Source organism: Panthera tigris, chromosome X, assembly GCF_018350195.1.
Source record: "Panthera tigris isolate Pti1 chromosome X, P.tigris_Pti1_mat1.1, whole genome shotgun sequence".
Lineage (NCBI taxonomy): Eukaryota > Metazoa > Chordata > Mammalia > Carnivora > Felidae > Panthera > Panthera tigris.
Genome location: NC_056677.1, coordinates 57,053,839 through 57,080,923, shown reverse-complemented (window position 1 = coordinate 57,080,923; position 27,085 = coordinate 57,053,839). Strand labels below are relative to the sequence as shown.

The following is a 27,085-nucleotide window of genomic DNA, read 5'->3' as shown; positions in this document are numbered from 1 at the left end:
AGACACCTTTGCCTGGCTTGCTGTCTACTGGGGGAGTCAGTCATTTTAGGAGATGACCATATGACAGAGTTGGGTTAGTGTTACTGTAGGAAAGAGGTGAGCACGAGATGGCGGGGGGGACTGAAGGTGGTCAAAGAAAGTTTCTTCAAGGGGATGAAATCAGAGTTGAGCATTGAAGGGCAAAAAAAATTAGCCATGTGAAGACAGAAGGAAGGCATTTCCGGCAGAGGGAGCATGATGTACAAAGAAGCACAGACAAGAGAGAACTTGGCACACTTAGAACGGCTAAGCAGATTGCAAGGAAGGGCTGAGGACAGGGGAAGCCAGCCAGGTAGGCAGGGCTAGAGCACAAAGGTTATGCCAAGCAGTGTAATACAAAGTAAGGAGCCATGAGGAGAGCTCTAAGCAGGGATATCCAGTTTACGAAAACATCCTGGCTGCTGATTGGTAGAAGGCTTGCAAGGGTGCCTGAAAAAGATAGGGAAACTAGTTGGAAAGCTTGCTATAAGCTAAGAAATGATGAAGGCTTGAACTAAGGTAGTGGTTGTAGGGTTAGAGAAAAGAAAGTGATTTGAGACATGAGAAAGTAAGACTGGAAGAACTTGGTGAATGATGGGATTGGGAGAAGGAACCAGAGTGAAGGAAGAGCATGGCTTGATGCCCTGGTTTCTGGCATGGGTGACTGAGGGCATATTGGTATTATATACTGAAGGTGATGGAAGGGCAGCTTTCACAGAAGCAGGGAGGGATGAGGAGTTCAGTTTTAGATATGTGGAATGGGAGGTGTCTGTGGGACATCCGTGAGCTGCCCCACAGGCAACTACATTTAGAGGTTGAAATGTGGATGTAAGGTATGGGCTGGAGGTAGAGGTCTGGGATGGGCAGCGTGTAGGTAAGAGTTATAAGCACCTAAGTGTGTGAGACCACCTACAGTTGTGTGAAGGTGGCAAGGTGATGGGCTTGAACAGTGGGAAGAAAAAGAAAAAAAATCCAGGACAGAACCTGAGCTGGTTCAGGTATGGGTGGGTGGAAGAGGAGCCCGAGAGAGTCCTCAGAAAAGAGGAAGCCCAGGAGAGGGCAGTGTCACACATCCAAGCGAGGAAGGAGACTGTCTAGATAAAGGGGCATTGAGGAGGGCACCTGTTGGGATGAGCACTGGGTGTTGTATGGAAACCAATTTGACAATAAATTTCATATTAAAAAAAAGGGGGGGCAGGGTGTCAGGCACTGTGGAGTCACCAAGTAGGAGGAGGACTGAAAAGAGCCTAATGGATCCAGTTTTTCAGGTCACTGGGTGACCTCAGCAGGGACAGTTTCAATGGGATGAGGATGGGGAGGCTGGCAAGCAGAGTAAAAGGTAAAGGGACGAGAACTGTAGTAGGAGGATGAAGGATTTTGTTTTGTTTTAAAATGGGTAAAACACATCAGTATGCTTCTATGTTGGGGGGAAGCCAGTAGAAAGGGAGAGGTTAAAAACATAGGAGGAAATGGGCGCTTGATGGAGCCAGATTTGCGAGGCAGTGAAGAGGGGAAAAAAAAAATCTAGCAGAGAACATACAAGTACAACAGCACAGAGATCTGTAACGAAATTACTGTTTGGAAATGATGAGTAGACTGCTGTGGTTGGAACCTTGTCGTTTGTAGGCAGGTGGTGGGAGATAAAGCTGGAAAGACATAGGGGCCAGAAACTGACAATGTAGTCCCCTGGTACTAGAGAATCTCAAGGAGACAAAAAATACATTAGAAGATGGAATGGTTACAAGGGCAGCATCGAAAAATCTAAGACTTAAATTGGACCTTGAAAACATGGCTATGTTGTAGATAGTTTGATGGGGGAGGAGAGCATGACAGCATTCTGGGAGAGGAGGAGATGGCTGTGATTAAAGTGCACAGAAGCCAGAATTAGCCGGGTATGTTGTGAAGGCTGTGTAGCTGGGGTGGCGAGTGTGGGCAGGGGAAGCTGTGAAAGACAGCTGAGCAGGTAGGCTGGGACCAGGGTACATGGGATCTGGAAGGCCTGGCTATGGTGTTTAGAGTTCATCCTGGAAGCAGTGATGTGCCACTTAGTTTCTAATTAGGGAAAGTACCATGTACAAAGTAGTATTTTTTTTTTTACAAAGTGGTATTTTAAGGAGGTTAATGTAGGTATGGTATTTAGAACGGAATGCCTCTTTGGAGCCTCCTAGGAGGCTCGTCTCCAGGTGTGTAGGGTGAAGGCAGGGACTTTGCAGAGGCAGAAGGAAGTGGGTGCATCTCTACAATATTACTAAGGAAGAGCTAACAGCAGGCAGTGGGTACTCATTCCTAATCGAGGAGATCATGCTGGGTGCAATAATTAGCATGACAGAATGGGAAAAAGCAAAAGCAAAAGAGAATGAAAAAGAATAGTTCGAGTTAGAAAAAGAACCAGGAGAATGAAGATTTACAAACCAAGAGAAGTTTCAAGAAGGGTGTGTTCAAATGTCAAAGCCACTAAGAGGTCAGGTAAGATGAACACTGGAAAGAACCAATTTGTTTTGGTAATTAAGATATCACTGATGATCTTTTACATAGTGGTTTTAGCAAGGTGGGTAAAGATAGATGACCAAGAGAGGGAATCAGGTTCCTAGATAGACAAAATCAATATTAAAAATAAGTTTTATTTCCATACCAAAAATAAGGTTAGAATATAAAATTTTTAAATATTCTACCTACACTAGTTACATGAGTTTGTTCAATTTGTGAAAATTCAGCAAGCTATTTGCTTACATGTAATTTCCTGGTTTTATATTTCAATCAAAAAGATTTTATAATATCACTTCTAAACCCACAACTACATGGTCAATCTTCAACAAACAAGAAAGAATATCCAACGGGAAAAGAACAGTCTCTTCAACAAATGGTGTTGGGAAAACTAGACAGCTACATGCAAAAGAATGAAACTGGACCACTTTCTTACTCCATACACAAAAATAAATTCAGAATGTATTAAATGTGAGGGGCACCTGGATGGCTCAGTTGGTTAAGCGTCCAACTCTTTTTTTTTAATTTTAATGTTTATTTATTTTTGAGAGAGAGACAGAGAGAGAGACACAGAGAGAGAGAGACAGCAGGAGAAGGGCAGAGAGAAAGAGGGAGACACAGAATCCGAAGCAGGCTCCAAGCTCTGAGCTCTGAGCTATCAGAACAGAGTCAGACGCGGGGCTCAAACTCACAAACTGTGAGATCATGACCTGAGCCGAAGTTGGACACTCAACCTACTGAGCCACCCAGGTGCCCCTAGCGTCCAACTCTTAATTTCAGCTCAGGTCATGATCTCATGGTTGGTGAGTAATATTAAGCCCTGCATCGAGCTGTGCACTGACAGCATGGAGCCTGCTTGGGATTCTCTCCTCTATTTTCCTCTCTCTCTCTCTCTCTCTCTCTCTCTATCCCCTCCCCCCTTCTCATTCTTCTCTCTCTCTCAAAATAAATAAATAAACATTAAAAAAAGACTTAAATGTGAGACTTGAAACCATAAAAATCCTAGAAGAGAGCATAGGCAGTAACCTCTTTGACATTGGCCATAGCAACTTCTTTCTAGATATGTCTCTGGAGGCAAGGGAAACAAAAGTAAAAATAGACTATTGGGACTTCATCAAAATAAAACGCTTTTACACAGTGAAGGAAACAAGCAATACAACTAAAAGGCAACCTATGGAATGGGGGAAGATATTTGCAAATGTCATATCTGATAAAGGGCTAGTATCCAAATATATATATATATATATATATATATATATATATATATATATGTATATATGTTTAAAGCTTATTTATTTATTTAGAGAGAAAGAAATCGCAATTGGGGGAGGGGACAGAGAGAGAGAGAGAGAGAGAGAGAGAGAGAGAGAGAATCCCAAGCAGGGTCCATGTTGTTAGTGTGGAGCCCACCACAGGGCCCGATCCTACGACCTTGGGATCACGACCTGAGCCAAAATCAAGAGTTGGAGGCTCAACTGACTGAGCCATCCAGGCACCTTAATATCCAAAATATAGTAAGAACTTATAAAACTCAACATCCATAAAACAATCCAATTAAAAAATGGGCAGAAGACATAAACAGACATTTCTCCAAAGAAGACATATCGATGGCCAACAGACATATGAAATTATGTTCAGCATCACTTACCATCAGGGAAATGCAAACCAAAACTACAATGAGATATCACCACACACTTGTCAGAATGGCTAAAATCAACAACATAAGAATACAGGTGTTGGTGAGGATGTGGAGAAAAAGGATCCCTCCTGCACTGTTGGCGGGAATGCAAACTGGTGCAGCCACTCTGGAAAACAGTATGGAGGTCCCTCAAAAAGTTAAAAATAGAACTACCCTAAGATCCAGCAATTGTACTACTGGGTACTTACCCAAAGAATACAAAAACACTAATTCCACCCCTATGTTTATAGGAGCATTATCTAAAATAACCAAATTATGGAAGCAGCCCAAGTTTCCACTGATTGATGAATGAATAAAGAAGTGGTGTATATATATAATGGAATATTATTCAGCGGTAAAAAAGAATGAAATCTTGCCATTTGCAATGACATGGTTGGAGCTAGAATCTTATGCTAAGCAAATAACACAGAGAAAGACAAACACCATATGATTTCACTCATATGTGGAATTTAAGAAACAAATGAGCAAAGGGAAAAGAAGATAAAGACACAGCAGGAAACAGATAATTATAGAGAACACAATAACAGTTACCAGAAGGGAGGGTGGTCGGGGGTCGGGTTAAATAGGTGATGGGGATTAAGGAGTGCACTCTTGATAAGCAGTGGGTGATGTATGGAATTGTTGAATTGCTATATTGTACAACTTGAACTAATGTTAACTAAATTGAATTAAAATAAAAAACTTAAAAAAATATCTTCTAATACTGTCAAAATATAAATTACCTATAAATAGAACAACAGATATATGGGGCGCCTAGGTGGCTCAGTTGGTTAGGCGACCACCTTCAACTCAGGTCATGATCTTGTGGTCTGTGAGTTTGAGCCACACGTCAGGCTCTGTGCTGACAGCTCGGAGCCTGGAGCCTGCTTAGGATTCTGTGTCTCCCTCTCTGTCCTTCCCCCAATCATGCTCTGTCTCTCTTTCAAAAATAAACATAAAAAAATTAAATGTTAAAAAAATAACAACAGATGTATAAGACATCTACAGGGAAAACTATTGCCCAATATTAAAGAAGTCCTAAGTAAATGGGGAGATATGCTATGGACATAGATTTGGAAGATTTAATTAGACTTAATGAAATAGACTGCCCAGAAACAGACCAAGACATATTTGGGCCTTAGTATATGACAGAAGTCACACTGCTCAGCAGTGGGGAAAAGACAGACTTTTTAATAAATGGTGTTAGGACAAATGGGTATTTATGTGGAAAAACAAAATTGGATCCTCACACCATACCATGTACAGGAAACAGTTCTAGGTATATTAAAGACTTAAATGTGAAAGGCAAAACTGTGAAGCTTTTATTAAAGAATGTAAAAGAATATTTTCAAGACTGTGCAGTACTGAAGGATTTCTTAAACAAGACACAAAATAAAAGGATCATAAGAGAGTGAAAAGACAAGCTAGAGAAGAGGGAGAAGACATTTGCAAAACATGTGAGAGTGGGGAGGTTTGCAATAAATATAACTAAACAGTGGCTAGAATCTACAGCATATAAAAAACTACTTTTTAAAATCAGTAATAAGACAGACACAATAGAAAAACGAGCAAGACTACAACAGGTATTTTATAGAAAAGAAAATATATGTGGCCAAAAAATATAGAAAAAGGTTATCTGGGGCAGGTGGGTGGCCCAGTCAGTTAATAGTCTGAATCTTGATTTTGGCTCAGGTCATGATCTCTCAGTTGGTGAGTTCAAGCCCTGCATCAGGCTCCATGCTGATGGCATGGAGCCTGCTCGGGATTCTCTCTTTTCCTATGCCCTTCCCTCTCTCTGTCTCCCTCGCAAAAATAAATAAATAAACATTTAAAGAAAAAGGTGGTTAATCCTTTTAATCATTGAGGTAATGAACATTAAAACCACATGCAGAGTGCCTGGGTGGCTCAGTCGGTTGAGTGTCCGACTTCGGCTCAGGTCATGATCTTGCAGTCTGTGGGTTTGAGCCCCACGTAGGGCTCTGTGCTGACAGCTCAGAGCTTGGGGCCTGCTTCTGATTGTGCCTCCCTATCTCTCTGCTCCTCCCCTGTTCACTCTCTGTCTCTCCCTCTCTCTCAAAAATAAATAAACATTAAAAACATAAAAAATAAATAAACCACATGAGATTTCTCACTCCACACTCACTAGATGGCCAAAAATTTTAAACTCTGACCAAACAGTGTTGGGGAATGTGGAAATACAGAGATGTTCATACACTGAAACACTTTGGAAGACAGTTGAGTATGTACCCTATGATCCAATAATTCTCTTTCTCAGTATATACCCCAGAAAATTCTTATACATCTGCATCAAGGTATATAAACAAGAATGTTCATAAGGGTGTTGTTAATAATACCCCCAAACTGGGAACAAATTTACTATCCATCAACAGTAGAAAGAATAAATAGTGGTACAGTCAATGGGATTCTCTACCAAAATGGAAATAAAGGAACCACAGCTATATGCAACATAGATGAATCTCTCACTCACAATGTTGAATGGAAGATGTAAGACACAAAAGATTACATACAGTATGATTCCAGTTATATAAAGTTAAAAAATAGACAAATCTAAACTATGCTACTTAAGAGATTTATACACAGGTGGCACTACCATCAAGGAAAGCAAGGGAATCACCATCATAAAAGTCAGGAGTGGTGACCTCTACATTTTTTTTAATGTTTATTTATTTTTTAGAGAGAGAGAGAGAAGGAGAGAGAGACAGACAGAGCATGAGCAGGGGACGGGCAGAGACAGAGAGGGAGACACAGAATTCGAAACAGGCTCCAGGCTCTGAGCTGTCAGCACAGAGCCCAACATGGGGCTCGAGCTCGGGAACAGTGAGATCATGACCTGAGCCGAAGTCGGATGCCAAACTGACTAAGCCACCCAGGCACCCCTGGAGTGGTGACCTCTAGAGGGAAGGGAGGAGGTCATGACCTGAGAGGGGTATACACAGGCATTGGAAATGTTTGGTTTTTCATCCTATGTGATAGTTACATGATTGTTCAGTTAATAATTATTAAACTATATACATTATCTATGCAATTTTCTTTATGTGTTATAGCTCATCAAAAAATGTAACTAAGAGTGAATCACATGTGTTGCTAAGCAGTGTTAACTTTTTTGAGGACTTGGCTCTAAAGGGAAGGAGATAGGGTAGCAGTTACAGGAGGATTCAGGATTGAAGGAGTTTGGGTACATATGTTCACCAAAATATATATACAAGAATATTCATAGCAGCACTATTCATAACAGCCCCAAACTGGAGATTACCCAAATGCTCATCCAGCAGTAGAAAGGATAAATAAACTGTGGCATATTCACCAATGGAATATGTATAGCGATGAAAATGAATGAACTACAACTACATGCAATAATATGGATTAATCTCAAAAGCACAATGTTGAGTCAGGATTACTAGATTTAGCAAAAGAAAAAAAATACAGAACAACCAGTTAAATTTGAATTCCAGATAAACGATGAATCATTTGTAATATAAGTATGTTCCATGAAAAATGATTCATCGTTTATCTGAAATTCAAATTTAACTAGCTATCCTATATTTTCTCTGGCAACCTTACATTGAATGAAATAAGTCAGACAAAGGTTACCCTGTAGAGAAGATAGAGACTGGAAGTGGGCATAAGTGGTATGCTTGTAATATTGTTTTTTGATCACCACTTATGCATCAAGCTGTATAATTAAGATGTGGGCACTTCTCTGTATGTATATTATACTTCAATTGAATGATCTATGCTATCCATCTGTAATTTATTTATAATCTATCTGGCAGGGATCTGAATATGTTTATAGAGAAAAACTTCACAAGAAATGTACAGCACCCACACTGATTAAAGGGAGAGAAACACTTTGAATGGGTGATTTAAACCAGAATATAAATGGCCTATACATATAAAAGTATGCTTGACTTCACTAATAACTATAGAAATGAAAATGAGATACCATTTTCACTTATCAAATTGGTAATAATACTTAAAGAAGTTAAAAAACTTTAGAAAACTGAATGATCTCATTTCTTCATGGGAATTTGGTAGTATATTTAAAAATTTAGATGGATTTTGGGCAGATGGTAGGTTAAAGATATCCCAGGATCCCCTCTATTCCCAAGTCTGATCCATCCACTCTGTTCTTGAGCCAAGTAGGTACTGCAGTCAGCCAAGAGAATGAGGTCACAGGATGGGCCTGAGACCTGATAGTAAGGGGTGATGCAGAGATTTTCATCTGTGGAAGAGATGAGAACTCTGAGCCAAGGGCTTAGGGTCTGATGTAGTAGAGCCAAAGTACAAGGATGGGAACAGGGCTTTTGGTGAAGGGTTGGCCTTCAGGACTCTATGAACTCCTAGGGGACGGTTGATATTGTCTATGGGAGTATACCAGGTTTCTCTGGATGTGAAAATGATGAAAAGAAACTGAAGAGTTAGGCTGGGTGCTTTCCACCTTGAGACAAGGACAGCACCAGGGAACAAGAGTACAGAGAGACTTCTTCCTGATACCTCGCAGTGGTGTGAGCAGCTTACTCACATGACAACATGCCCACTGCTACAGTGCTGGCTCATGGGCAGAAACCACTGTGCCCTTTCCAGTCACACAGATGCTGGGACCTAAGACACTTGAGTCCCAATGAGCAGACAAAGGAAAATAACAATCCACATAAGGGGACTCCAAAGCCAAAGAAAGGACAAGCAGAACAGGCCTTTACAAAACAGGGTTGCTGAAAGAAACAGACAACTTGAGCTTAAACAAGACCTCTCTAGGGGCACCTGGGTGGCTCAGTCAGCATCCGACTTCAGCTCAGGTCTGATCTCACAGTTCATGAGTTCGAGCCCCGCATTAGGCTCTGTGCTTACAGCTCAGAGCCTGGAGCCCATTTTGGATTCTGTGTCTCCCTCTCTCTCTATCCCTCCCCTGCTTGCACTCTGTCTCTCTCTCTCTCTCTCTCTCTCTCAAAAAAAAGAAATAAAAAAACATTAAAAAAAAGATCTCTTTAGGTGATTAAGTACAGCATAAAAAAGACTTTCTTGAACTAAAAGAATTAAATACTATTTACCAAAACCAGTAGCAATTATCATTCCAAATATTAAAATACCAAAACCATTCCAATTTAAATCAGAAACTAGATCCTCCTGAAGAAAGCAAGTTTACAAGCCCAGGGTGTATCCTTCTTCTTGCTAATAAACAAAAAATAAGGGAATCTTAAGAATAAATATTGGCAATCATTTTCTTTTAACTGATATGATTTTACAGTAATAAAACCCAAGACTCTAGTTTAAAAAACTTAGAACAGAGCTCTATGTATCAGGATGAATGAATCTCACAGACATAACAGTGAGTGAAAACAAAAAAACAAAACACCAGGGACAAAAGAACACGAATACATTATCACTCTGTATTGTTAAGGGATCTTAGAATAAGGAAATGAATGGATAAGATAAACACCACATTTAGAACGGTAGTTAAATGCACTCCCCATCCCCACCACACCCGTCAGATACAACCTGCCCTAATTCCATACCACTCAATGACACCACTCTGGCAAAGATCACCAAAAACCTCAATGCACAAATCCATCTGTCTCTTCTCAGTCCTCAACTTATGTAACCACTCTGAAACATCTGATACAGGTGACAATCTCTCTTTTCTAGAAACTCTTACCTTGGCTTTTAAGCTACTACTTCTCCTGCATCTCTTCAACTGCTTTAAGTGGCTCATTTACTCCTGACTCTTTTTTTTTTTTACTTCTCTTAAATATTAGTGCTCCTCACTAATATTTAGTGTTCCTCACTAATATTTAGTGTTTGCTCTCTTGTTATCTAGTCTTTCTCTACACAACTCTCCCTAGACAACTTTACCCATGGATTTCAACTATTTATCTCCAGCTCAGATCTTGCTTCTTTTTTTTATTTTTTTTAACGTTTATTTATTTTTGAGACAGAGACAGACAGAGCATGAACGGGGGAGGGACAGAGAGAGAGGGAGACACAGAATCCAAAGCAGGCTCCAGGCTCTGAGCCATCAGCCCAGAGCCCAACGCGGGGCTCGAACTCACGGACCGCGAGATCATGACCTGAGTTGAAGTCGGACGCTTTGCTTCTTTTTTTTAAATGTTTTATTTACTTAAGCAATCTCTACACCCAGTGTGGGGAACGAACTTATGACCTGGGGATCGAATTTACCACCCCGAGATCAAAAGTCGCATCCTCTTCTGATTGAGCCAGCTAGGCCCCACCCCCACCCCCAGATGTTGCTTCTGAGTTCTAGTTCTGAATTTCCCATTTCCTCCTGGATTCTTCTAATATGCATTTCAAATCTGACATGTCCAAAATCAAATTTATTATCTTTCTCTTTGTAGTATGCTCTCTACCTATGTCTTCTTTTCTTGCTAATTTCCCTTCAGCTAATGGCATCTCCCACTTGACCTGAGGCCATGATTTTATCATAAACTTCTTTGCCTCATAAATCAAATCTACTTGAGTACATTGCCTTCCTCCACCTCCAATAATGCAATATGCAACAAAATTCTGATGGGCCGTATCCACCCTCAGAAAATATCCAAGAGTGGCTAGCAACTTTCTTTGCTCTCAATAGGTAGAAAATTATTCCCTCTAATAGTGGGGAGCTTGGCTTTGGGAATGATATTTTATTAACTAAAGAAAACTTAATTCTGCTAGGACAAGTCACACCCTAAAGCTTCTTCCACCCTCAAAATCTACCTCAAATGTTGACAAGCACCCTAGCAAGCTTCTAGGGTCCTTAGTTCAGCTGGGCTTGTCTGTAAATATCAGTAGGGCCCCTATACTCATTAACCACCATCCAGAGCAAGTAAAACACAGGAGATGGAATTGATGATTATTAAGAAGCTACTATATACCAGGAATCACACTGCATGTTTTATATATATGAGTTCACTTAATCCTCACATCCCTGTGGGGGTATGTATATATTTGAGTCCTATTTTACAAATGAGGAAAGTGAAGCTTTGAAGCTAAAATGGGTAACCCAGAATGTGTATGCAAAACTCTAATGCAGTTGAGTGAAATTCCTTTGAGAACCCCTAAAAGTCTTTGAAGATGCTGCCAAGTGAGAAGCCACTAACCACCTGTGAGTCTATCACTGGTGGGCTCAAGACTGCAAAATTCTTGAGAGATTGAAAGCAGATGTATAAGACTAACAGAAGAAAAAAATACATACAGGAGAGAACTGCTGTGAAAGGTGGCACCAACTCTAGGGGTAGTGCAGACTTGAAGGTAGGGGATTCAGCAAAAAAGCTTTGGGACAATAGTCCATGGTAATTGGTTGTGGTACCAGAGTAGGAGCAGACCTCTGGGCTAGCAACCAATGACACAGCAGGAATAACCAAAGACAAACATAAGATATATGTAGGATAAAACCCTCTGTTAAAAGAAAACATCGGGGTGGGGGGTGGGCACCTGGGTGGCTCAGTCGGTTAAGTGTCTGACTTTGGCTCAGGTCATGATCTTGCGGTTATTGAGTTCAAACCCTGCATCGGGCTCCGTGCTGGAGCCTGCTTCAGATTCTGTGTCTCCCGCTCTCTCTGCCTCTTCCCCACTCGTACTCTGTCTCTCAAAAATAAACATTAAAAAAATATATATGTATATAATTGTAATAACATTGTATAGTGACAGATGGTGACTATACTTATGGGCACTGAGTAATGTATAGGATCATTGAATCACTAAGTTGTACACCTGAAACTAATATAACATTGTATGTCAACTACACTTCAATTAAAAAAATAGCTGCAAAAAATGTGTGTGTATACATATATATAATGCATACAATGCATATATATACATATATCTAATGTATAAAGAAATACAAGGAGAAACTGACAAATCCTTGGTCATATTGTGACAAAATAACTTATTAAGCAAATAACAAGAAAGAACATGAAGGATCTGAATAATATAATTAGAGTTTATCTAATAGGCACATATAGAACTATATGCCCAACAGAAAACACACTTTTTTCAAATACACATGGAATATCAACAAAGACCAAACAAGAATCAGGCCAAATTTCAAAAACCAGAAGTCACACACATTATCGGTCATAATGCAATGTATCAGAAATAAGCAATAATAGGGTACATAGAAACACCTTCTACATAATTCTTAGGTTAAAGGAAAAATTAAAAAGGCAGTATGATCATCTAACTTAGAAATTAATAGAGGACTATTTCTCAAAATTATAAGACCATATCCAAGTGGTACTTAGAGGAAAATGTATAGTTTTAAATGTATCTTTTTAGAGAACAATTGAAAACAAGTGAACTATGCTACCAAAAGAGAGATAATCAAATGGTATACATAAAAGGAAAAAAAGAAAAAAATCTATCCTGAATGTCACTTAGGCTCTAGATCTAGCTACCAATTTGTAGGAAATATAAAGGAAAGAGAAACATATTAAAACTACATGGGATGCAATCAGCAGAATTCAGACTATGAGAAATTCTATAAGACAACCTGATTTCTTCAATAAATATTCCAGGAAATTGAGGGGTAAGGAGAGATGGAGGCGATATTCACAGATTAAAAGAGACTTTAAAAAACCTATCAAGTAAGATCAATGTGTGGACTTTGCTTAGATCTTGATCCAAATAAACAGAATTTTTTAAATGTTTTATTTTATTTTCGAGAGAGACAGAGACAGAGCGCGAGCAGGGGAGGGCAGAGAGAGAGGAAGACATAGAAGGCTCCAGACATTGAGCATGTCTGCACAGAGCCCCACACAGGGCTTGAACCCACGAACTGTGAGATCACGACCTGAGCCAGAGTTGGATGCTTAACCAACTGAGCCACCCAGGTGGCCCCAAATAAACAGAATTAATGAGACTATTGGAAATTTGAACACTGACAAGATATTTAATGATATTAAGGAATTATTATTAATTTTTAGGTGACTATATTCTTAAAAGTTCTTATTTTTTCAGATGCAAACTGAAATTAATAAAAAAATATATCTGGGATTTGCTTCAAAATAATATCAGTGGGAGAAAGTAGTCAGGATACAGGTAAAACAAGACTGGTCATAAATTAGCAATTGTTGGAACTGTAGGACAGGTACATGGGGTATTCATTATACCATGCTGACTTCTCTAAAAGCTTAAAAAAAAGAAAAAAAAAGAACTAAGCTTTCAACTCAGGAAGCAATACAAAAAATATAACAAACAAAATAAAACAACTGAGGAAGAAGTCATTAATAGAGAGCAAAAAAAAAAAAAAAACAGAAAAAAGGACAGTTAATTAACAAATTTGTCAAATGTGATAGAAAAAAAGAGAAAATACATAAACAAATGAACTAAAAGGAGAGACATAATTACAGATATAGAGATTAAAACTATAAAGTAAATCCATATGCAAAATTATGCCAATAAATTTGACAATCTAGACGAAGTGAATAGTTTTCTAAGAAAATATAAATGATCAACATTGGCTCCAGATATAGAAAATCTAATTATTCAAGAAAACTTCAAAGATAATTCCCATGTTATTTAAACTGTACCAGACCACAGAAAAAAAATCAAAAGTTTCCCAACTAATTTTATACAGTTGGCAAAACCTTCAAACCAAAACTGGACAAAAGGAGCACACATATAAAAAAAAGTTACAGGCTACTCTCTCATAGGAACATATGTGTAAATGCCCTAAATTGAAAATTAGTACATGAAACCCAGTAATGTACAGGAATAATAACTTATCATGTTCAATTGGGGACGATTCACTGATAGAAAAGTTATTTTTACAATTCATTCTAACAATAGGTTAAAAGAAGAAAAACTACATGATCATTAATTCCCAATGATAAACTCAATACTCATTTCTTATTTTAAAAATATGTAATTCTTAGCAAACTAGGAATGAAAAGTCACTTCCTTAACTTGACAAAGGATAGCTGCCAGAGCTGTACTGATAATTAAAGGCGAAACACTGGCAATATCCCGGCTAGAGTAAAAAAAATAAAAAAATTAGAATGGCCACTATCACTAGTACTATTCAATCTTGTACTGAAATAAGAAATAAAGTACGTTAGGAAGAGGCCAAAGTGTCTACTTGAAAATAATATGAATACCTACCCAGGAACCCAAGAAATGCAACTGCCAAATAATGAGAAACTAAGAAAGCAATTCAGCAATGTGGTAAGATACAGAATCAAAATTTGAAAATTAATACTTTTCCTAGACGGGATTAAAAAATAAAATAGAAGAAGGGATATTCAAAATAGCAACACAAACTATAATACTCCAGAATATGCCTACCAAGGTAGGTGGTGTAAGAATTATATTAAGAAAACTATAAAAGCTCACTGAAAGACATAAAAGAAGACTTGAATAAAAATGCAGAGATCATGCTGCTGGAGGAGTAGGCACAATTCTCCTCAAGTTAATCTATAAATTGAATTCAGAATTTATGAAATTTGTGAATTTTTCATAGAACTTGGCAGCCTGATTCTAAAACTCATCTGGAAGAGAAAATAATCAAACTGGTTCTGATAAAACAACAGTAAGGAGAAACTTGCCCTCCCAGAGATTAAAATACACTATAAACTATATCTATTAAAGGGCTTAAGAATAAACAGATATACTAATAGGGCAGAATGGAGTCCAGAAATACACCTACACACATATCTTCAACCCAACATATCAAGATACCAAGTCAAATCAGTGGGTAAAGGGACTTCTTTTTAATAAATGATGCTAGAACAACCAGATATCCATGTGGGGTCAGAGGAATGATCAACCCCTATCTCACTTTATAACCAAAAACTAATTAAAGATAGATTACAAAACTAATGTAAAAGTTAAAACTATAAAGCTTCAAGTAGAAAACATGGGAGATTATCTTCATGACTCTGGGCAGGCAAAGATTTCGTGGACAGGACACAAGCTTTTATGCTAAAAGCTTTTAGAGCTTTTCTAAGCATTAATGAAAAGAAATGAGAAACCGTACTTCACAAAAATCAAAATTTCTGCTCAAAGATATCATTAAAAACACAGACAAGCCACAGACTATAAAAGAATATTTGTAATATGCACTATCTGACATTTGAATCCAAAATATATAAAGAACTCTCACAAATCATCAATAAAACGATGAATAACTCAATTTGTTAAAATGGGTAAAAGACTTGAAGGACACTTCAAAAGATAAGATACATAAATAGACAGTAAGTACATGAAAAGAGGCTCAACATTGTCATCTTTGAAATGCAAATTAGAACCATGATGAGATGCCAGTTGACACTCACACTAATGTTTCTAAGACTGTGATGAACTGGAACTCTCATATGTTGCTGAAATGATACAAACTGTTAGAAATGGTACAAACTGAGAACCATTAGGCATTTTCTTATACCGTTAAGCATACATCTACCTCTTCCACTCCTAGGTATTTACCCAAGAGAAATGAAAACATATATTAACAAAAAGACCTGCACATGAATGCTCAAGGCAGCCTTATTCATAATAGCTAACAACTGGGAATGACCCAAATTTCCATCTAAAGGAGAATGGAAAGACAAATAGTGGTATAATTATATAATGGAATACTACTCAGCAACACAGAGGAACACATCATTAATCAAAGCAAGAACATGGACGAATCTCCAAAAACGCCCACAACTAACCACATTATGGTAAATAAAAGCAGCCAGGCAAATAAAAATGATATGATTCCATTAATATGAAGTCTAAGAACATGCAAAATTAATCTATGGTGACAGAAGTCAGAAAGAAAGTGGTTGCTTAAGGTGGAAAATGGGTAGGGTGGGTTGACTGGGAAAGGGTACAAGGGAATGATAGTTACACAAGTGCATACACAACTATCAAAACTCAACAAACTGAACATTTAAAATATGTGCATTTTATTGTATATAAATTTTACCTCAAGAAAAAATTAGGAAAACAAAATTGGGAAAACATGAATGAAAAGATTACAAAGTTAAAAAATGAGACTGAGAAAAATATATGTAATATATATGCAACAAGTTATTAATATCTGGAATATATAAACAACTTCTAAAGTCAACAAGAGAAATATAACCTGAAAGAAGAAAAGTAATCAAAGGGTATGAACAGGCAATTCACAGAAATGGAAAGAGAAATGGCCAATAACATGAAAAAAATGTTCAATTTCACAAGTCATTGGGGGAAATACAAATTTTTAAAAATAACATGCAATGTTCAAGATGGACAAAAATAAAAAGATCAATGATATGAATACTGTCAACAGTACAGGGAAACATCCTCATATAGTATAGATAGCATGCATACTGGGACAGATATTTTGGAGAACAATATTTAGCAGTATTGAAAATCTCGGGGTGCCTGGGTGGCTCAGTCAGTTGAGCGTCTGACTTTGGCTCAGGCCATGATCTCACGGCTCGTGAGTTCGAGCCCCGCGTCGGGCTCTGTGCTGACAGCTCAGAGCCTGGAGCCTGTTTCAGATTCTGTGTCTCCCTCTCTCTCTGACCTTCCCCCATTCATGCTCTCTCTCTGTCTCAAAAATGAATAAACGTTAAAAAAAATAAAAAAAAAGAAAATCTCAAATGTGTATGTCCTTCATCCTAGCAATTCCTCTTCCCAGTATATAATCTAGAGAATACTCTCAAGTATATATCATATACATTGCTATCGACTGAGGTATCATTTTGCAATAGCTAGAAACTGGACAGCCTAAATGTCATTCAAAACAGGAATAGTTAAATAAACATGGTAGACTTTGAACAGTGTAGAATTCTATATAGCAGTTCTAAAAATGAGGCAGATTTATATAGTGATACAAAAAGATTTCAAAGATATTGAGACAAAAGGAAGTTGAAAAATAATATATGCAGTATGATAGTATTTGTCTTTAAAAACAACAGGGAAACACCAATTAAAAAACCAGGCAGGTGAAAGTGGTTATTCCTAGATTAGGATTGGGAGGTAGATCAAGGGGGGCTTTTCTCTTCATCTGCGTTGCTTGTGTTTTTATACTAGGAATTTATCCATACATTACTTGTGCAATTCAAACAAAATTAACTTAGCAATACTAAAAACTGTAAAGGCATATAACAAATATATTACTACATGTATATCCACACTTATGTACAGAAAAATATCTGGTGACAATACACACCAAACTTAATAGCCACAGTTTTAAATAAGAGCCTGCTTGAAAACTTAAAAGGAAGATCTGGGGAATGAAGTGTCCACAGGGGGCTTTAAAAAGCTAGGATATATTTCTGGAGATCTAGAAAGCTATGTGCATGCTCAGGAAAGACCTAAAAATGGGAGGAAATACCTAAAAAGCCCTTATCTTGTACCCCTGGCTGACTTTGAGGCCCAGTTCAAGAAGTGACTAAGAGTTGTAACAAGTCTGAGTGTTAGGGACAAGCCCCAACACCTAATACAGAGCCCTAGGCAAATGCTGGAAAAGTTATAGTTCAAGGCATTTAAGGAAATCTGAGACCAATCATTGACCAACTACTAACCTTCTGTGACTGTATACTACTGGGAATTACAGAATTAGTCCAAGAAAGTCACTAAATATACTAAAGCAACAAGTTAGGTTTATTCTAGGAAAACAAGATTGGTTTAACATCCAAAAATCATTTAATGCAATAAACCATATCAACAGAATAATGAACAAAATAATATGATCATGCCAATAGATGATGAGAAATCATTTGACAAACTCATGATAAAAACACTCAACAAACTAGATATAGACAGAAATTCCTCATCCAGGTAGGGGCATCTATGAAAAACCCACGGCTGGGGTGCCTGGGTGGCTCAGTCAGTTAAGCATCCGACTTCAGCTCAGGTTATGATCTTGTGGCTCATGGGTTCAAACCCTACTCCAGGCTCTGTGCTGACAGCTCAGAGCATGGAGCCTGTTTCCGATTCTGTGTCTCCCTCTCTCTCTGCCTCTCCCCTGCTCACGCATGTGCTCTCTCTCTCTCTCTCTCTCTCTCAAAAATAAATAAACATTAAAAAAATTATAAAGAGAAAAGAAAAACCCACAGCTAACGTCATACTTAATAGTAAAAAACTGAGTGCTTTTCCCCTAAAATCAGGAACAAGACAACAATATCCATTCTCACCACTTCTATCCAACATTGTCCTAGAGGTTCTAGCCAGGACAATGAGGCAAGAAAAGGAAATAAAGGCATCCAGACTAGCAAGGAAGAAGTAAAATTAGCTCTGTTCACAGATGACATGAACTTGTATATAGAAATCCTAAAGAATCCATTAAAGACCTATTAGAACTAACAAATTCAGCAAGGTTGCAGATACAAGATCACTATACAAAGCTCAATAAACAATTTGATAATGAAATTCCATTTACAACAGCATTGAAAAGAACAAAATATTTAGGAATAAGTTTAACAAGTGTAAAACTTATACTCTGAAAGTTAAAAAAAGTATTGAAGGATATTTAAGATCTAAATGAATGGAAAGCCATTTGAGGTTTGTGAATTGAAAGACTTAATATTAAGATGGCAATACTTCCTAAATTGATCTACAGATTCAACGCAATCCCTATGAAAATCCCAGCTGCCTTCTTTGCAGAAAGTGACAAGCTGATCTTAACATTCATATGGAAATGCAAGGGACCCAGAATAGCCAAAACAATCTTGAAAAAGAACAAAGTTGAAGCACTCACACTTCCTGATTTCAAAACTTACTACAAAGCTACAGTAATCAAGATAGTATAGTACTGGCATAAGGATAGACATACAGATAAATGGAATAGAATTGAGATGCCAGTTGTTCTTGACAATGATGCCAAGACAGTTCCATGGGAAAGAATAGTCTTTTCAACAAATGATGCAGGGATAATTGAATATCTACATGCAAAAAGACTGAAGTTTGGACTGCCACTTCACACCATATACAAAAATTAACTCAAAATGGATCAAAGACTTAAATACAGCATCTAAAACCATAAAACTCCTAGAAGAAAACAAGCATAAATCTTTGTGACCTTGGATTAGGCATTTTTTAAAGATATGACACCAAACACACAACAAGAGAAAAAGTAGATGAATGGATGTCATCAAGTTTTTTTAAATTGTGTGCTTCATGGGGCGCCTGGGTGGCGCAGTCGGTTAAGCGTCCGACTTCAGCCAGGTCACGATCTCGTGGTCTGTGAGTTCGAGCCCCGCGACAGGCTCTGGGCTGATGGCTCGGAGCCTGGAGCCTGTTTCCAATTCTGTGTGTCTCCCTCTCTCTCTGCCCCTCCCCCGTTCATGCTCTGTCTCTCTCTGTCCCAAAAATAAATAAAAAACGTTGAAAAAAAAAATTAAAAAAAAAAATAAATTGTGTGCTTCAAAGGATAGCATCAGTAAGTGAAAACATAACCCAGAGAATGGGAGAAAACATTTGCAAAGCATGTATTTGATAAGGGGTTAGTATCCAGAACATTCATAAACTGATAAGGGCTTAGTATAAAGAACACACATAACTCAACCATAAAGATATAAATAACCCAATTAAAAGATGGGCTAAGAATCTGAATGAACATTGTTCTAAAAAGATATATAAATTGCTGATAAGCACATGAAACAATGCTCAACATCATTAGCCACTGAGGAAATGCAAACCAAAACCACAATGAGTTATCACTTCACACGCACTAGGATGGCTACAATTAAAGAAATAATAGGGGCTCCTGGGTGGCTTAGTCGTTTAAGCATCCAACTTCAGCTGAGGTCATGATCTCACAGTTGGTGAGCTTGAGCCCTGCGTCAGGTGAGCTGGAGCCCCATGTCTGGTGAGCCCCGCTTCTCTCTCTCTCCCTCTCTCTTCCCCTCCTGGGATTCTGTCTCTCTCCCTCTCTGTTCCTTGATCACTTGCATCCTCTCTCTCTCAAAAATAAAAAATTAAAAAGAAAAGAATGGGGGGAGAAGTATAAATAAAATAAAAAAACAAAAAATAATAAAAGTAAGAATATGAAAGAATTAGAATCCTATTTTTAGAACTAGAATTAGATTTCTAAAAATAACAATCCTAAGAAAGTTAAAGTGGTATAGTTCCTGTGAAAAACAGTCTGGCAGTTCTTCAAAAAGTTAAACACAGAGTTATCATATGATCCGGCAATTCCACTCTTAGGTATAGACCCAAGAGAAATGAAAACATACACCCACTTGAGAACTTGTACATCAATGCTCATCGCAGCATTATTCATAAAAAATAAAAGTGGAAACAACCCAAATGTCTATCAATGGATAAATATATATATGAATATGTATTAATAATTAATAATAGTATTAATATACTTATGTAATAGAATATTGTTCGGCAATAAAAAGCAATGAAGTAGTGATACATGTTACACAACATGGATGAGCCTTGAAAACACTGTTAAGTGAAAGAAGCCAGTCACAAAGACCATATATTGTATGATCATATGTGTATGAAATGTCCTGAATAGGCAAATCTGTAGAGACAGAAAGAGGATTAATCATAGACAGGCAGGGTGGGAGTGGGGGGAGGTTGGGAAAAAATAGGAAATGACTGCTAATGCGTGTGGGTTTTCTTTTTGGGGTGATGAAAATGTTCTAAAACTTACTGTGGTGATGGTTACACAACTTTGTGAATATATAAAAATTACTGAATTGTACAGTTTAAAGGGGTGAATTTTATGGTATATTAATTACATTTTAATTAAAAAAAATAAATTTTAAAAGTTACCATACGACCCAGCTATTACACACTTTGGTATATACCTAAACGGAAATTAAAACATTTGTCTACACTGGGGCGCCTGGGTAGTTTGATCAGTTGGATGTCTGACTCTTGATTTTGGCTTGGGTCATCAAGTCCCATGTTGGGCTCCATGCTGGCATGGAACCTGCTTGGGATTCTCCCTTTCTCTCCCCTTCTCCCGCTCCCCCCACTCGTGCTCTCTCACTCTCTATCTACAAAATTTTAAAAAACAAAAACAAAAAAAACCAAAAAAACCCATTTGTCTACACAAAAACTTATATACAGATGCTCAGAGAGCAATATTCAAAATAGCCAAATTGTATGCAACTGATACAAACAAAATGTTGTATATCCATACACCAGAATATGATTCTGCAATCAAAGTGAATGAAGTATGGATGATCCTTAAAAATCTTATGTTAAGTGAAGCAAGCCACTCCCAAAAGACCACATATTCTATGACTATATTTATATGAAATACAGGTTATGGTTGCCTAGGGCTAGAGAAGGGGGTGGGAATGGGGAGTGACTGCTAATTGGTATGGAGTCTCTTTTTGAGGTTGTTCCAAAATTAGATTGTGGTGATGGTTGCACAACTCTGTGAATATACTAAAATCTACCGAAATGTACAGTTTACATGAGTGATTTTTATGGTATGTGAATTAGATCTCAATAAAGCTGTTAAAAAAACTCAGAACTGTAAACCTTAAAAAAGACAGAGGCAGAAGAACCTTTAAAAATAGTGTTAAGAAGGCTAAATCTCATAGTGCAAACACAGAACAAAAAGGGCACTTTCAAATACATTCAGAACAAAAAGCTGAATGAGGAAGAAATAGGTCTCTGCCCTGTGCCAGCAGTATAATAATGATATATGACAGAGGTAAAATTCCTCAATTACTATTTTTGCTTCTGCATCCTCAGTTCCCCGGAGGGAACTGAAGCCCAATATGAGTAAAGGGGTAGTAAGTGAGAACCGAACTACTTTAACAGGAGTTCAAATATCTTGGGCCAGAGGAATTATTACCAAGAAAAATGAGAGTAATTTCAAATAAGAATGCTGAAGCTATGTCAATGATCTTTGAGGAAGCACAGAGAAAGACATCCCAGAAGACTGGACAGATGCAATTTCAATTTTCGAAAAAAAAAAAAGAGGTATAAGTTAATTCTATAAATTATAGACCAGTAAGTTTGATGTAAGTCTTCTAGATTATTATGGGACAGAATATTACAGGGATGGCTTGCAAGAACCTAGGAACAGAAGAATAAATGCTAGAAGCCAGCTTGAATTCACAAAGTCAATTTAGTCTAATCCTTATTTCTTTTTTTTTTTTTTTTGAAAATTTTTTAGAGAGCACGTGTGAGTGTGGGGAGAGAGACAGAGGAAAAGAGAGAGAATCCCAAGCTAAGTGTAGAGTCCAACGCAGGGCTCAATCTCACAACCCTGAGATCATGACCTGAGCTGAAACCAAGAGTCAGATGCTCAACTGACTGAGCCATCCGGGCGCCCCTATTTCTTTTTTGTACTGTTACTGAACTGGTAGCTACGAGAAATATGGCAGACATAGTATACCTGAACTGTGGCAAGGCATTTGGCAAAATCTTTTATGAGATCCTTAGGTACAACACTGAGAAATAGGAGCTGGTTGTTAATTTTTGTTACCTAGATTAATAATCATTTGAAAGATCATTCCCAAAGCATGCAGGTTACCAGGCCACTATCATGCTAGACAAATTTGTCTAATAGCATACACCACGGGGTTCTTTCAGCCTTAGGAGCTTCATTGTGTATATCCAACAACTTAAATGAACATCTGGAAACCATGCTGATGAGGTTTATAAGTGACAGTGTCTGAGAAGGACAGTGAATGCTTCAGATGACAGAATCAGGATACTGATTTTAATCATAAGTAGTTGGGGTTTAAAGCAGAACAAAAACTAAAACTTGCCTGGACCAGATGAAATCAAACCCAGGGCCAGATCCAAATCTCATCCCTACATTAGAAAATGAGTGTAAGGGAAAGAAACAATGTTTCACTATTTCTGAAATCAGCCTCAAACCTGAATTGCAGCTACCTTTAGAATACGACCTGAAATACTTCAGTCAAGGCAGCAACAACACAGTAAGAGTACTGCAAATTTTCATCTACAACTGTGGCCTTAATTTCTCTCACCCTCTTTTAGACGGTCTCCTTCAGCCTTGGTTTTCTTCTGTCTTTCTGATCCGGCAAGGTCTACAAGATGCAATTTGGAACGAAAACTGCTATTCCTGTGATGACAAGAAGACACCAATGAGAATGGTACGTGAGCTTGAAGGCAGCTGAGTGTCAAAGCTGACCTGCTGGCTCTCATGTTCTTCCAAGTCAGCCCAAATGGCTCCACTGGCTACCAGTACTCAGAGTACTGATCTCCAAGGAATTGTCAATCAGCCAAAGAAGCAACTTAATACTCAACTTCAGTTGAACTAAGTTAAAAATGTTGACTCTTGAAGCTGTAACTGTAACTTACTTGTCGCTTTTCTTTCTTTGTTCGACGGAGATTGTAAAGATGGCATGAGATCGGGATGACTGGGAGTTCATAGCTGTGGAGGCCACAGTCCTACAGTTGTTACCCTGTTCCAAACAGGAAACGGTATCCAGAGCAACTAAAACAGTCTTCTCGGTGAGTCCCACAATCTAATTCAGAGAAAGAAAAAAATATCCTTAAGATTCAACTTTATCTACTTATTTTAGATTCTACTTTAAATACTTTATCAGAGATACAGGGATTGGTAGTTTAAAAAAATAATGCTTTCGTGTTCCAATAGAACCTCAATAAATAGAACCGTTGTGGTAATGAGGACTGTTTGACTAGCAACTCTGTGATCACTGCAAACCAAGGTCTCTAATCTCCCCTAGGGACTTCCAAAACAAGGGTACCAGACAATACTGGAGCTAGAAGAGATCTCTAGATTTTAGGATAAAGCAATGAATAGGTGCCTTCTGGAGAACCCCCAAGTGAAGGTAAGCTTTGGCCCCAAGAAGGGCAACACAAATAGTTATGGTATTTCTCTTTACTACTTTCTCCATGTGACCCTATGATCCTTCGTATACCTCTGACCTGTTTTATACTTCATTTTCACTAGGGGAAATAGCAGGAAAACAGAGTCCTAGGCTTGGTACATATCCACCTGAGAGAATTTGTACAAGTTAAAATCTCTTGGAGTCTCTGAAGATTGCCCTAGATGATTATAATGTCCCTTCTAGCCCAAATATGCTATTATTTTATTACTCCATGGCTCCCAAATCTACATCTGTGGCCCTAATTTCTAGTCTTTCATTTCAAATTACCTGCCTTTTACACTTTGAAAATGGTGAATTGTAAACCAAACTCATCTTCCTTCCACCAACACTGATTCTCTCCACTACTTCTCCACTTCTATCAGTATCTCTGTTCTCAAAACCTCAGATTCACCTTCAATTCTTTGCCTCCCATTTCTCCCTGTCTCATCTATCACCAGCTCCTAGTCATTTTTCTTTTGCCTCCATCACTTCCTTTTCCTTTCCACATCTACTTGCCTAGTCCAGGTGAATCTTACTACATGCGTGAAGAATAAGGCAAAGTTTCTCCAACAGGCCTTCCTCATCTGTCTTCCTAGTCTGTCTCCTTTTCAGTCTACTTCTGTTCAGTCTCCCTAAAATCCTGCTTCCTAAAATGTCACCAAATTACTAAGTTCTGTGCTAAATAATGAGGATCCAAGGAGATTTTTCTTTGAAGTGTATGTATTTATTTTGAGAGAGAGAGAGAAAGAGAGAGCACGTGCGCATACATGAGTGGTATAGGGGCAGAGAGAGAGGGAGAGAGAGAATCCCAAGCAGGCTCCGCACTGACAGCAAACCACAAGATCATGACCTGAGCCGAAATCAAGAGTCTGCTGCCCAACCGAGCCACCCAGGTGCTCCCAAGGAGATTTTTAAGACACTCTTAAACTTCAGGAGCTAACATAGCTGGAGAGATACACACAAGACAAAATCTTGGTAAAACTGGCCATAGCAATCTCATTTATAAACTGTTCACAGGGATGGAACACATGATGCTTTAGCCTGGCTTCATAATCTGGTCCTAACACACCTATTAATTCTCAACTCAAATCCTCTAATCCAGACAGACCGGTGTAGTCTTATTATCCCCAAGAGTATATTTCCTGTTTTCCTGCTTAAGCTACTCCTTGCTACAAGAATACCCTTACTTCTTTTCTCTACTTATATTCCATCCATCCCATTTGAAGAGTGTTTACAAACTTGTTCTTACCCACTCTAATTTAAGTCAGATACTCACACTTCTTTGTACTGAAAATTTTACCTCAAATAATGCTTGGGATTTAATTCCTGCCTTGGCATGCATATAAAAGATCTTGGAAATGGGCCAAAACTTGGCTCAGTACCAATATTCTTTCTGGCAATAGCACACATTTTGCCCAGGTTTTGTATCCCCACTATCCAAATTGTCTCCCTGTATTCCAAATTTTTCAGGCTTTCAAATAAGTCTGACCTTTCAAGCCTTGCTTTAATACCTGGCTAATGACCAGAAGAAAAAAAATCATAAGCACAGCTGCTCCTCATGTACCTGTACCCTAAACCTTCAACTTTCCATGCAGGGAAGAGAGGAAGGAAAAGGAGATGGGTAAGATACTATTTTACCAATTTTTCCCAAGTTATATAGACTCATCCGCTTCCAGCCTTGGATTCTCCACCCCTGAATACTCAAGCTGGAGCTAGATCTAAGCTGTGCATGTTTTTGATTCTAGCTTCTGGATTTGGTCCACTCCCGTATACTAAACTCCCAACCTTGCCTTGAATTTTCTGTTCAGCTCCTCATCCCGCATCTAAACCATATGACAGAAGCCTCTCATGTAAGTGATCTCTTCTTCCTTTGGTACTTATGGATTTTAAATTTTTTTATATTATTCACCCTTTTTCCTTTTTAAATATCATCCCAATGCCTAGCACAATGTCTGTTACAGTGCTGTCCCAACAAATTTTCTGTGACCATGGTTATGTTCTATATCTGTGCTGTCCTACAGTAGCCACCAGCCACATATAGCTAGTGGGCACTTGATATGTGGATGGTGTGACGAAGGGACTCAATTTTAAATTTCATTATATTTTAGTTCATTTAAGTTTAAATAGCCATTTGTGGCTAGTGGTTACTGTACTAAATAAATAGCCTGGTCTTAGGACTCTGTAAATAATAAATATTTAATTGATTGATATTAACATTCCTTCAAGAGGTAACAGGAAGATAACCCTCAGTTTGTTCTCTGTATTTAAGAGTATCTTATGGTTTGCCTCCCTCCCTGTTTTTATCTTATTTTATTAGGGGAGTGGAATGGGGGGATTGGGCTAAATGAGTGATAGGTATTAAGGAGGGCACTGGGTGTTATATGTAAATGATGAATCACCAAATTCTATTCCTGAAACCAGTACTGCACAATATATTAAAGAATTTAAATAAAAATGAGAAATAGGTAACAAGAAGACGATAAAACTTCCTTCCCCACAAGAGCTCCCATTTAGGAATTCTAGATTAACAAAGGGAATTAAGATCCCACAAAACCCGAAAGACTGAGATGTCAGTAGTCATTTAAAACCACAGTGGCAAATAAAAGAGATGTAAATGTTAGTGGTGGCCAACATTTTTCAGTAACATTAAATGAGAGACAAACACACCTTTATGCCTTCCTTAGGATCTTCCCGTATATTTATTTGAGAGGCTTTCTCACGAGACGGGCATAGAAGATCCAAGATTTCTTCGTTGTAAATCTGGTATTGTTAAAAATAAAGTGGCAAACACAAGATGTTAATAGTGGTAATCTTGGGTGACTTTTAAAATTCTTTGTGACTTCCTGTATTAAAAATATTTCACAACACTTTATTCTTATAATAAAGAAAAGGACTTTAATTCTACATGTAACCATTTGATACTTACAAGAATGAATTCACATATTAGTTGTAACAAAATTGAGACTGCTCTTAAGACAGTTTCTTGGGAATACTGGACACAATGAAAAGTTACATGGGTGCCCAAATTCAGTTCTTTGATGGTGGCATGACAGTATCACCTTCCTGATTGTTAAAATGTAAGTAAAGGGTCCTTATTGGAGGGGGGAAATGAAAAACAAACAGGAGAAGTGGC

The 27,085-nt window shown here is 38.0% G+C and overlaps 1 protein-coding gene across 2 annotated transcripts in view; it reads right to left on the bottom strand.

Moving 5' to 3' along the window:
• The window catches only part of KIF4A (kinesin family member 4A), a 120,214-nt gene that overhangs the window by 87,325 nt on the left and 5,804 nt on the right, over nucleotides 1-27,085 (bottom strand). For both annotated transcript variants that reach the window (XM_007097578.3, XM_042974913.1), the window contains 3 exons: nucleotides 26,620-26,712; nucleotides 23,420-23,586; nucleotides 23,086-23,180 (listed from right to left, as the gene is read on the bottom strand). In XM_007097578.3, the coding sequence (XP_007097640.1) occupies nucleotides 23,086-23,180; nucleotides 23,420-23,586; nucleotides 26,620-26,712 (355 nt within the window). The remainder of the gene's footprint in view (nucleotides 1-23,085; nucleotides 23,181-23,419; nucleotides 23,587-26,619; nucleotides 26,713-27,085) is intronic.